A 12,360-nucleotide genomic window follows, 5' to 3' on the forward strand; every position below is an offset into this window, starting at 1 on the left:
ATATATATATATATAATATATAGCCTATTGCATTCAAAATAATGCATTGATATAAGTAGAATAATATACTTTTTTAAATGAAGAAATACTAAAACGCATTGACCCCTGTAAAAGGCATATTATCAATCATTGAAAGTACATACACATTGTAGTTGCAGCATAGCACGGCGTGAATATCATCCTAATGGGTCAGTACTATAGATATGGGATTGGCTGAAGGTGTGAACCTGGAGATATCGTATTGATCCCCTCTCTTAATAACTGTCAAGAGGAAAAAACATCACGCTTTGACAACTTCAAACACTCATTCATAGTCGTTGTAAAATCTCGCTGATTATTCGCGTTATCACAGTTATTCAGTGATGCGGTTTAAATTGGCTATATTGGTCGGGGCCTGTATTAAAGGTGTGTTAGGCTTAAGAGCTGGAATTGGATATTGTGAGAATTTCGCCTCACAATATCAAATTCCAGCTCGTAGGCCTACCAGTATGAGTGTATATCCCCGCTGAAGCATTTTCTTGGCAGTAAAAAAAAAAACGAGTCTAAAAACGAATAGCCTAAGCTCAAAAATAAGTGATGAAGAAACCAAGCTGGAATGGAGGGAAAATGCCAAGTCGCTCGCCAGTAGCAAGTCTCAGCTTTTCATCATAGCGAGTTTGATTACTTAAAGGAGTTGCCTGGTCTAAATGCTCTTGCAGTAGCCTGCTTCTCATCTGTGGTTCAGCCCACATCATTCAAACCACAACGCGTTGTCAACATAATAAGATCTGTAATGTGAAATATCCAGTCGAACGAAAAACACAGACGCAATCTTCGGAATGCTCATTGACTGGCAGAATATGGATGTTAACTGGTCAAGATTGGTCTGAGTTGTCATCAATTAAATAATGTATTCTAAGCCGGTATTGGCTATTTACTAGCATAGGCTATTTACTAGCATGGGCTATTTACTAGCATGGGCTATTTACTAGCATGAGTCATGACTCCCTGACAAAATAAAGATTAAATAAAAATAATACTTCGAACTCCCATTTTATTCCATAAACTTGGAAAATGTTTGTGTTCGTTTATACCTTTTCCCTTTTATTAAATAGATACCTGAAATAAACTACTATCTGCTTTTATTGTATTCAAACAGATCATAAACACATGAAGTTACTTTTCAATCACCTTTTTGTATACAGTATAATGGACTTTGCTTTATCTCACATAATTATCAACAAGTACAAAACACGTTGCACTGAAGTTAAAGCATGCGGGATTTCTATTTTCAGCACGTAAAAATTAGAAAATACTCCAGACAAAAGCAGGCTATAAAAATGACACTCACGCTAAAAAAAAAAGAAATGACACATTTAACCGGGCCCGTGGCACCCCCTGCAAAGACGGTAAAGCACACATGAGCAATATAAGCTATGTACAATATAATTGTTTTTCTACCGAGTCTGGATACGCCTTTTTGTTGCACTTTTTGTTCCCAATCCAAGACCAGGAGTATACAAGCCACGTTTTAAATTCTTTTGAGTCCTCAAAGCAAGCAAGCGAAAATACACAGATGTTCCTTTGTCTGTTTCTTATGTTCAATGTTGCAATGTAACACGTCTTCATCACTTTATAAAACAAAAAAAACATTTAAATTGTTGTGCAAGTTCAATGGTAAACACATACAACCCGCATAATCCATTTGAAAAAATGATTGCAACTAATCCAGTTTAGTTGTCTTTCGCCCCATTCGCAGGTAGGCCTTCTAGACCCACAGCTGTCGGCAAATTATTTTCATCGCGGCTGATCGGTCAACTGTTGTATTGGCAGGCGTTAAGGCTAGACCCGGGACTTTGCAACCCGCTGTATCCAAAGGTTGGATGCTGTTTTGATTTCAGTCTCAGAGTCGCCAGGCTAGAGTTACATGTGTCTCTGTATACGCTGTAAGGGGAACCGGGAGGTCCATACGGACAGGCGGAGGAGGACATGGCTGAGTTCATTGTAGAGGTGCCGATGCCGTTAAGATTACTGATGTTGTTCAGGCCCGCAGTCGGCATCCCCGGTACAGCGGAGTGGCCCATACCTCCGGACATAGTCATAGAAGAGATGGAGTTAGGAGCCGAGAACATTGACTGGGATGTGAGTGGGCTCATTGAGTTGAAAAAGGTGAAGTTCTTTGTGGACAGAGGGGCCGGTGTCAGTCCTTTGTTCGTCCAGTTATTGTAGGTATAGGCGGGATACATGTCGTCGTAGGGCTGCATGAGGCCACTGAACTGGGGCAGGTAGCTGTTCTTGCACAGGTCCATTTGCTGGTTGCGTTCACGCTTCCTCCACTTGGCCCTGCGATTTTTGAACCACACCTAAATATAAAAGAAGAAAAAAAGATGTATTCAACATATCTATAACAATAATTTAATTTAATATGATAATAATAGTTGTATTATTATTTGCCACATGCACAATACAATCCATAACAGTCCGATTTAAAATGTATAGCTAGGCCTAACGAGCCTATGAATGATGGAAAACCTAGAATATCAATATTGACAAAATTGGCTCTGTTTGTCTAATAAGAAACACCTCGTAAATACTTTACCATGGAAACATCCGGTGTATTATATATTTAAAAACATAATTTATAGATTTTTTTTCCCGTTTTTTTTTTGGGGGGGGGGGGGGGGGGGGGGGGCGCGGCTATGTTCCGGGACACACGGTTGTAGGCTACTGATAAATTGTCTATAAAGACGTTAACGTTTTGGATGGCATAGGTTTAGAACCCATCGGTGGGTATATATTTAGAAACGTCTTCTCGTCATTGTCTTTTAGCTGTAGGCCTATGTCTCAAAATAAACCAGATTTTAGGCATATTAACTAATGCTACTAGTCGAATTATCACATTCATTATTATCAGCAGTTGTATTATCAACACGTTTTTTTTTGTTGCTCGGCCCTTCCGCAAGACCATTGAATTAAAACATCTGATGTTATGCCTCTATTGAGTGTGTGGGTAATTCCGTACTGTTGGCTTATAAAGTTAACGATACAGTATGATAATCGACTGCAATTGGGGGTCAATAAGAGTTTGTGACCCTCTTAAAATAAAATAAAAAACTATTATACAGACCGTAGGCTGTGGATAATAGTAATATGATCTTCTAGCCATCGAAAAACTGAAATAAACATCGCTTATTGGGTTTTGAAATACTGTCTACTTGTTGCTAACTGGGGGTGCATTTTGTCGTTTGGATATGTAGTCTTGAAAATATTGACACATGTACACATGAACATTAGCCTAATTGTAAGCCTATAGGACACAAACTCAAGCCGATCTTGTTTCTTGCCTATATTGCAATTAAAAACACCCGATTTGTTTATGGGGGTTTGGGTTGAATTAGGCTAAAAGGGGTTTCCAATAGACCCACTGTGCAATTATACTCGAAGGAACGGTGTATATGTAGAGTAAGTATGGACATTACTCAATGCACTTCACTAAACATGTTTCTGCTGTAAAAGGTTTCTGGAGTAACACGTCTACAGTGGAGTGTCGTCGAACAATACACATTACAGCACTAATAATATATGTAAGTAAACTGTTACCGAAATAAATATTTATAAATGAATTGGCGCAGTATAGGGGTGCAGGCTACAGGGTATACTTATTAAAACATAGTAGATGCAAAGTCACCAAATGTGGATACATTTGTGTTCATTTGTCACCCCCGAAAGATGTTATCGAAAATGTAATTGGTGGGAGAACCAGTTAGTTTGAGTGGGGATTACAATGAGCAACTTTAAAACGCTTGGGGGAGGAGAATTATGGTGTCAGTTCCACGTCATACCGTTAGTAATCATTGGTAATTATTGCGACGAAATCATCCAAGTGATATTCGAGTGTAGGCTTGAAGTAAAGTAATAAACCCCGAACAAGTTTCAACTGAAAAGTTTTCACTGTAGAATCCGTTCATTCACATCTTTATGGTTTCCCTCTGAATAGACTTTACACGCGTTTTACGCACCGCGTCTCGAGACTTACCCTGACTCTGGCCTCGGTGAGGTTGGTCCACACGGCTATCTCCTCTCTTGTGCTCATGTCCGGGTAGCGATTCCTCTGAAAGGTGGCTTCGAGCTCTTGCAGCTGCTGGCTGGTGAAATGAGTCCTCTGCCGCCTCGCTTTCTTCTTTTTCGGGTCGTCTGCGTTGCCATCGTCACTTCTGTGTTCTATGATCCTCTCTTTTTCTGCGAACCCCCCCCCAAAAAAATATAAATTATGGTTATTGTAATGTAGCGTATACTGAGGCAGACTTTCTTACATTTTTACATAGAGGGGTGCCCCTCCCCCATGTGGTTCTGTACAATCTCATTCCAACTCAACTCATTAGTTTAGAGGCCCCCCAAAAAAAACGCATGTACAATTTTGTACAAACTACAAAAAACAGTTTAGTTCTGCAGCACAAACGCATAACAGGCCATACCTGGCAGGATAATCCTAGCAGTGTTTGAAGTGTCTATAAATCACTAAAGTAAATGACCAGTTTCAAAAGCCTATTAAAAAAGACCACAAGAAGTATCACGTGCTCGTGGTCGTCAAACATTTACGGATTTGCTCCTGGTTCAATATTGATTATTTTAGAAACGCTATTAAACATTTATCGGCCTCTACCTGCATAAACCAACATTCCCTTTTGTTGCAACGTTTGTCCAGTCTTATCCAACGGCCATTATCTTGCCAATGCTTGTCTTTACACGTTAGCGCCTTTGTTTTTATACCTTGAAAATAGCTAGATGTAAGAAGGGCAATACTTTAAGACGAGAGGTCAGTTCAAAACAAAACGCCATGTTTTAATGGCTGACTGTATTGGCTAGAGCTATTCTCCTTAGGCCTACGTCTCGTGATCTCTTTAGTATGACATATATATATATATATATATTGATATTGATATAGTTTACAGCTGATGAAGAGGTGGGATGAAGACACACACCATCCTGCAGCAGGAAGAATGCGATTTGAAAACTCATCAACCCGTAGGCTATTTCTTGTTATCCTATGGAAAGTGTTAAAAGACGAAGTATTTATTTGATAATATGCTCGATAATGTTTTAATAGCGGTGATATAGGCAAGCACTTCAGCAAAGCGTTTTAGACACGACATTTAAGTCTACGGAAATGAACACTGAAATTAATAATATGACGCTGAAGAATTCCCATTCATACATATTGGGTAAAATTCACATTCTAATCTGAACTTTTTCCTGCACGTTTTTACAAATAAAAACGTAGTTTGTTTTAACAGTGGGACTGCTGTTTCACATGGACTAAAATATACAGACCATAGGCTAAAACTCAACGCATTGGGCACGTTGCATGCTACATATCTACATTTCTTTTATCGAAAACCTTACGCACATAAGTAGAATGTTTAACAAGAAAAGCCGTGTTTTAATTATACCTAGCGATAATGATAGTAGGTAGGCCTAATGCAATGTTATTGCACCGTAAATGTACCTGCTATTTCAGTATCGGATGACTCGCTGCTTGAGTTCTCTAACGTTTCTCGAGTGTTGTTCGAAGTTCTCGGCAAGTGAAGCGTAGAAGCCTGCATGTCGCGCGTCGGTGGGGGTCTCACGGTCTCTGCAATTCTGTCCAAATTCATTCCACCTTGAAAAGAGTGATGCCGTATTAAAAAATAAATATTCAATCCGGTATATTCGAGCTTTCTCAATCTTCAAGACGAATGCTTAGATTTCCATCCGTAGCAAAACACTTGCCATTGCAACAAAAAAAAACTTTTTAAAACAGATTTCCACGAATTTATTCTCCGGATAAACAAACCCACTTTTCCTCGCAGCAGTGACAGTGCGTTATGCTTTCAGTTTCCGCTGGTGCGGATATGCCCGGTGTGACCGAATGGAAGCGCTCGCAGCAGAACCAAGGGATGTGACCCACCCATCTTCTGCGTTAAAACCTCCCCGAAATAAGGAGTCCCTCCCACCCACAAAGAGCATTCAATCTGACTGCAGGAGAGGATTTTTGGTGGGGATTTATCTCAGGGGAGCGCATGAGGCAACAGCGAGTTGCGTTGCATTGGAAAGTTTGGAAGAAAATGGGCCCTTTATTCAGACATGTTTGAAATATGCTCGAGCGCAATGGAACGGCCCGACAGCTGGGTGCGCTTATATACACACGCACACAATGTATGTCTCGGATATGAACGGAGCTGAATAAACATTGCATATAGACCTGCCCATGTTATTTTCAAGGCCAAATATATATTGGAAAGTACCTAATTTATACTTAAGTATGTATATGGTAGAAGCTTAATGCAGCAGCAGTGTACTATGTACCGTAATAGTCTATAAATTCATGGATGAGGCCCTTTTAATGACCTCTTTTTTTTTCAGGTCTTCTAAACAATCACGGATTAAAAGCAAGTGAGGTGGACCTTGTGTCAAAAGAATGAAGTGGTGTGTTTGTGTGTGTGTGTGTGCGCGCGCGCGCGCGCGTGTCACTGCACTGATTCAGGCATCTTCACGTGTAGCCTTTACAATCATATCTCTCGCTACTTGTAAACTGTCAAAGATAAGACAAATAATCTGAACTATGAAAATTACAACCTCATGAGAAACGACTGCATAAAGTAGGCCACAAATTATGATGATGCGTGTAGGACCTTTATATTTATTTGAGGCTTTAATTTTGTAAACTTTGATTTAACTATTATTTATAGTTTTATAACAACTTGCATATACTAACTACACAGCTATGTCTTAAGCAATTATTTGTTTTAAGATGTTAATGGGAAAAATGGCAGCACTATCAATCTTTTAGTTGGTCCTTCTAAATACTACACTGAATGACCATTTCTCAGCGGATTAAAGCCCCCCAAAAAATGAAATTATAATATAAAATAATGTAAATAAACGAAAATATAAACAGTAACGGTGGCCTATGGCGTACAGATACACTAGGCCATATAGGCCTCTACACATAAATTCGTCTCGTGACAGTTTCTAACTTTATTACATTTGTTGGAACTAACGATTGATATTTTGCATTCAGATAGGCTAGCCTTATGTCACTTGATATTAAAAAAACACATTGCCTAAATAATGGCATCGAGTTGAGTTGCTTGAGTTTAGACTATTTTGGACAATCATACAGGCCTAACTGTAAATCAGCGTCGCCTGCTGGTAAGAAATGACTGAGATGAAACGTCACATCACACAGTCACGAGCCCGGCCACTTGAATTGATTTTCTGTGAATCAGTTCAATATATTTTAAATAAAAAATAACTTCTTTTTTTTTAAAGAAAACCTTTATATAGACTAGGCCAGGGTTCCCCAACTGGCGGCCCTTATTTGACCCCCAATGTATTTGTATTTATGTTAGGCCATAAAAGACTCTAAAAACACCAGCAAATCAGCTCCAAGTTATTTAAATTCTGCAAGTCTGTTCCAAAGTATTACAACTCATAATTGAGAGATATACAGTTTGTGATCATATAAAAATGTAAGCAATGTTTGACATGATTCTGTTTTAGTTAAATACTATATCCGTTTTGGCTTCTTTTGGTCAATTTGCAGTTTACAAATTATTTGTAATTATGTTCCGGTCCCCTGACCATCCGCTCAAGAAAGAAATCGTACCGCGGCTGAATCTAGTTGATGACCCCTGGCCTTGGCCTATAAACAGCACGTATTCGTCTGTCCTTTAAGCGAAATGTTACAATACATAGGAAATAGTAAACAATACTGGGAAATCAACACCATTTATCAATCACCTGTCATTGTAGTTATCAACACAATATGCAAAAAACAATGCAAACTCGTTTTTAAGTTGATAGTCGAGTAAATGTAAAGGAATGAAGACGAGGCAAGGCGCGCCTCCCTGTGTCAACCTGGATTGTCGTAAAACCTAGGCCTATATCTGCATTCATTATTTATTTTGTGAATGATTTTATGGATTCAACGTTTTGTCATCCATCGTCAATAAAACAATTTAAAAAATTTAGTAACTCTGATCTGATGGTAGTCCTGTTTTATTCGCCACACTTCCAAACGGTCCCAATAACAATGCAGTATTATAATGACTTTGGCCAGGTAGCGTATGTAGCTTCCGCTGTGCACGGACTCCTAGACATGTCGCCGCCGCCAATGCTAAGCGCTTTAGGTCATTGTATGACATTAACTTTTGACATGAGAACCCCGTCGAACTGTAAAGCTTTCCTTCGGGGACTTTCAGAAGGCAATTGTGCAACCTCTCAACAATTACTTTATTTTTTTTTCATTCATTTCTTCTGTTTCCTCGCCAGAGTAATGTAATATTGTTTTTATGTTATTGAACCGCTTTGTAAAATGAGTTTTCTGGAGCACTTGAATGCACGCCATGCTGTTACACGAAATAACGCCTGCAGGCCTACCCATTCCTTATATAAAAGCTAGAATAATATAAACCAACGAAGTGGTTTTGCATTTGATCTTTCCTTATTGGTTCATGCACTCTTGGCAGTGTGTCTTGGTCAACTGCATTTAAACTAATCCAGATACAAACCAAACATGTTTAATTAATGTTGCTAGTGCGTTTTAACTCCCCCGAGTTGACTGGAACGTTGATGGAAAGGATTCGATCCTGGTAATAGAGAAGAACTGAGATAGGAACATAAAATCAAGGGCAAACACCATTGCCACACCAAACGTCTCAGCGAATGAAGACATGTAAGCTAATGACAAACTAATCTCTACTACTTAAAGTAGTAGGTTCCTACTATGTAATAGTTTTGAGGGCACCTAAAAAGCCCAATTAGAGTGCTCTTGGGGTGACATAATTGGTGCAATTACACACAACCAAATGAAGATGCTCGTCATAGTGAATGACCAACAGAGATGTAGTCAGCATCCCTTTGGGCTTTGGCTCGTATGTTAGAGGCGAGACTGGACTGGTGCTGTTACCTCCTTGACAATCTATGTCATAGGGCTAATCTGCTGATCTCGTGCATATACGGTGAAAGAAGGACCATCATGTCAATTTTGTCTTTCAACGTTCATATTGGACTGCGGCATTGTTGGCTCGGCGTGGTCGGATAATGCGCTTTCAAATATAAGGCACTTGCGTAACGGATGGTTTACAGAAGTTTTTAATTCCTTCACCAAGACGGGTTACAGGGTAGAGGCAAGATAAACAGTCATATTTTCTCGGAGGACTGAAAATAAACTCAACGACCGTCGTTAATCATCACAAACAAAACAAAACAAGAAAAAAAACTGGAATTCAAGCAGGGCCTAGTGTTTTTGTTGTTGTTTTTATCGTCTTCTATTCGTCGTACCCAAAACAAACTACCGAAGGGGAAACGAAAACAGACGTTCGATTCAAAGGGAATAAATACATGGGGTTTGAATATAATTGGACAGGCTGCGTCATTGGAAAAGGTACGGATATAATAACATTATTACTTTAGTGATCGTCATATCTTGGCCATCTACAGTGGAAACTTGGTCAAAGGCCTGCGTGACCAGTTCCCGATAACCACCCTGACATCTGAACAAGTGTTTCAGTCGAAATGTCTCCATCATTTCACTCACGAATGAGGCTACTTTGTACCTTATTGGTTCATAATAGCTTTTATTTGTATTTTTTTTACCTTTATTTAAGCAAGTCAGTTAGGCAAGTCAGTTATGAACAAATTGTTATTTTCAATGACTGCCTGTTCAGTGGCAGAACCTTGTCAGCTCGGGGATTTGAACTTGCAACCTTCCGGTTACTAGTCCAACGCTCTAACCACCCTGCGGTAGATTGAGGTTAGATCACCTATTGCCTCATGTTCTCTTCAACAGTCCATAGGCCAATTAAAAAGTTAAGTCCTCATCCGTATAGGCTACAAGATCAATATCTTTATAAAATATAGCCTAACCCGTTGATTGCGTAAATGCAAATGACATCGTTAATTCAATTCCAGGATCAGCGTTACCTTATAGATTGGACAGACTAAGTATGGGATATAATGATCATAAATGAGCAAAAATGCCTGTTTGAATGTATTCGTGTGGTTTGCATAGCCTACAGGTTAAAGCTCTGTGTCAAATAGCCTTTTATATGGAATATCAGTAAAGGGTATTCGTTTTTCACATTCACCGCCTTATTACACATACACGACAGAAACCAATTAAGGATCCTAGATCTCTAAACGTTGTTATTTTTTTTTATGTTGTTATCCCAACATAGTTTCAACAAGTTTATTTAAGCCACGGTTAGACAAACAATAAAAGTAGTCTATATTTTTGCGTAATAAGGTATAACAAAGCAAATAACAAATCCTTCATAACGAAGCATGAACTATTCAGATGTAAGAAGCGTACACAAATATAATATGTAGCTTACGGGCATAATAAAGGCTTGATTATGCATTTATAAGCTGCCAATGGTGCATGAAAATAAATACAAACTAGGCATAGGTTCTCAACTCCGTGTTCGTTTATAATCGGCTTGTCCACTGACAATGCATTCATTTAGCCTTTAGCAAGTCTTTATGAGTGCATAATAAACCACGTTTGACCAGTAAATTGTTACCAAAGTCTGAAAGAAGTAGTGAAACGTGCGTACCTGAATCTCCGCAGGAGATTACATTCTTTGACAAATTAAGTTCCATTCCAGATGCCTGAAAAAAAATAAAAAAAATAAAAAATAACAACGGTGCATTCAACATCATACACTTTTATACAGGTTCGTCATTGTGACATTCTTACCTCTATTGATACATCATTATAAAACAGGCCTATATTGGTCCAAGTGAATAGCGTGCACGCACTTGCCCCTTTGCTTAGGCTACTTGAAAATATAATGAAAGAAATGCGTGCACAACTTAACGTTCAATTAATAGAGTCCTTTTTTTTTGCGGCACTTATTAACCAATGGGAATAATGTTGACCTTTCGTTCAGAGATACCGTTGCCTAAAAGTCTTTATCGTGATGTATACACACAACCTCTCTTATCTTCAAGAATCCCTTTGCTCGCTTTATGTCCATAATAAATCGTGACGTAATACATGGTTCCCATTCTTCACACCGATGTCACTCACTCACACACACACACACACACACTCACACACATGAGTTGTGATATGTCAGATTAGTAACATATTCAAGAGCACGTACACAAAATATATTCACTAAGAGGCTTTTGAGAATTAAAAAATGTGTATTACATCTAATGATGTGAGGGCGCATTTTCTTCTATCGTTGTACCTCTCACGCGATATCGTTATTTTTCAGTCGGTCATAGCCTAAACACAGACATAGCCTAGTCTTCTCATCCATGCACTTATGAAAATATCATCAAATTTAACATTTTTATTTCAATATCCAACAACACCCTATATACCCCGACAAGGTTGTTCTTCTGCAACAGTCAGGTAACCACCCTGAAAGCGATGTCATGACAATGCGTAATACTCGAAGCCTCGATGTATCCACTTGACAAGGACAGGAGAGGCTACACATGTCCACCAATGTGTTAAGACTGCGTTATTGCTAGACCGTTTGGATGGTTATGTTCAGTGATCTCGCAGACTATCTAATGCCTCTTGTAAAACACAACTGTCTGCTCTACAGAACTGCCGCGCAAACACAAACGCTCTCATGCATATCGCTCAAGACGCTCACAGCCTGATCGTTCGTTCTTATAGTAAACACATTGAAAGGCATATATTTTCCACACAACTCGAATAGCCTACTCACCAGTTAATTCCCAGCAAAGACAGAAAAAATGAGTCGTTAATATGTCCACATGCAGGTGTGAAACATATCCACTTAATTGCTGGCATATGCTGTGTCCAAATATGCGCTTTGATAGCTTCCCTGCGTTGCTCGGGGTTTTCTTCTGGAGACCTTTCGCGTGTCTCGGTGACGTCACGCCAGCGAATCCTCGACAGCAACTCGATACAGGATGCGCATATGCCATGCCATGTTCAAGCAAACCCGTCTTTTGGAAGGTTGAGAACAGCGTAAACAAATGGTTCTGAATATTAATATGTTTAGTGGAATGTATGGGTAACATTTTATTTTTTAAATGTATGGTTAATAAGAAGATATAGGCTAGACATTTCGTCGTGGGGGAAAATATTTAAGAGGTTTTACTTTGTATTTTATATAGTAGTCTTCTCTACATGTTGGGCAAAATATTATGAGACACTAACAATATAACCTATGCAAGCAGTTACAATTAATTTTGGAAAGATAATACAATAATAATAATATAAAACATGTGTTTTAGGTTTTTTGGTTTGGGTAGGCATATAGCGATCATTAGAATTCCTCAATAAAGCACACATCTCACTTAAAAGCAATTATGCTTGGAGCAGATACGCATATTGCTTTTAATAGCTTA

The 12,360-nt window shown here is 38.9% G+C and overlaps 1 protein-coding gene across 5 annotated transcripts; it reads right to left on the reverse strand.

The window, feature by feature from the left end:
• Positions 1 to 1,104: 1,104 nt before the first annotated feature.
• Positions 1,105 to 11,870, reverse strand: pitx1 (paired-like homeodomain 1). Of its 5 annotated transcripts, none has more exons than XM_021617367.2 (5): positions 11,712 to 11,870; positions 10,578 to 10,632; positions 5,486 to 5,638; positions 4,016 to 4,218; positions 1,105 to 2,342 (listed from the first exon to the last, which is right to left on the reverse strand). In XM_021617367.2, the coding sequence occupies exons 2-5, from the start codon at positions 10,621 to 10,623 to the stop codon at positions 1,794 to 1,796; spliced, it is 951 nt and encodes a 316-aa protein (XP_021473042.2). In that variant the 5' UTR covers positions 10,624 to 10,632; positions 11,712 to 11,870; the 3' UTR covers positions 1,105 to 1,793. The 5 variants fall into 5 exon arrangements, with proteins under 5 accessions (XP_021473042.2, XP_036845446.1, XP_021473044.2 ...); XM_036989551.1 differs by lacking the exon at positions 11,712 to 11,870 and adding an exon at positions 10,721 to 10,915; XM_021617369.2 differs by lacking the exon at positions 5,486 to 5,638 and having other exon boundaries at positions 11,712 to 11,864.
• Between the last annotated feature and the right edge of the window lie 490 nt (positions 11,871 to 12,360).

The sequence above is a fragment of the Oncorhynchus mykiss genome, chromosome 10 (assembly GCF_013265735.2).
Source record: "Oncorhynchus mykiss isolate Arlee chromosome 10, USDA_OmykA_1.1, whole genome shotgun sequence".
NCBI classification, from domain to species: Eukaryota; Metazoa; Chordata; class Actinopteri; order Salmoniformes; family Salmonidae; genus Oncorhynchus; species Oncorhynchus mykiss.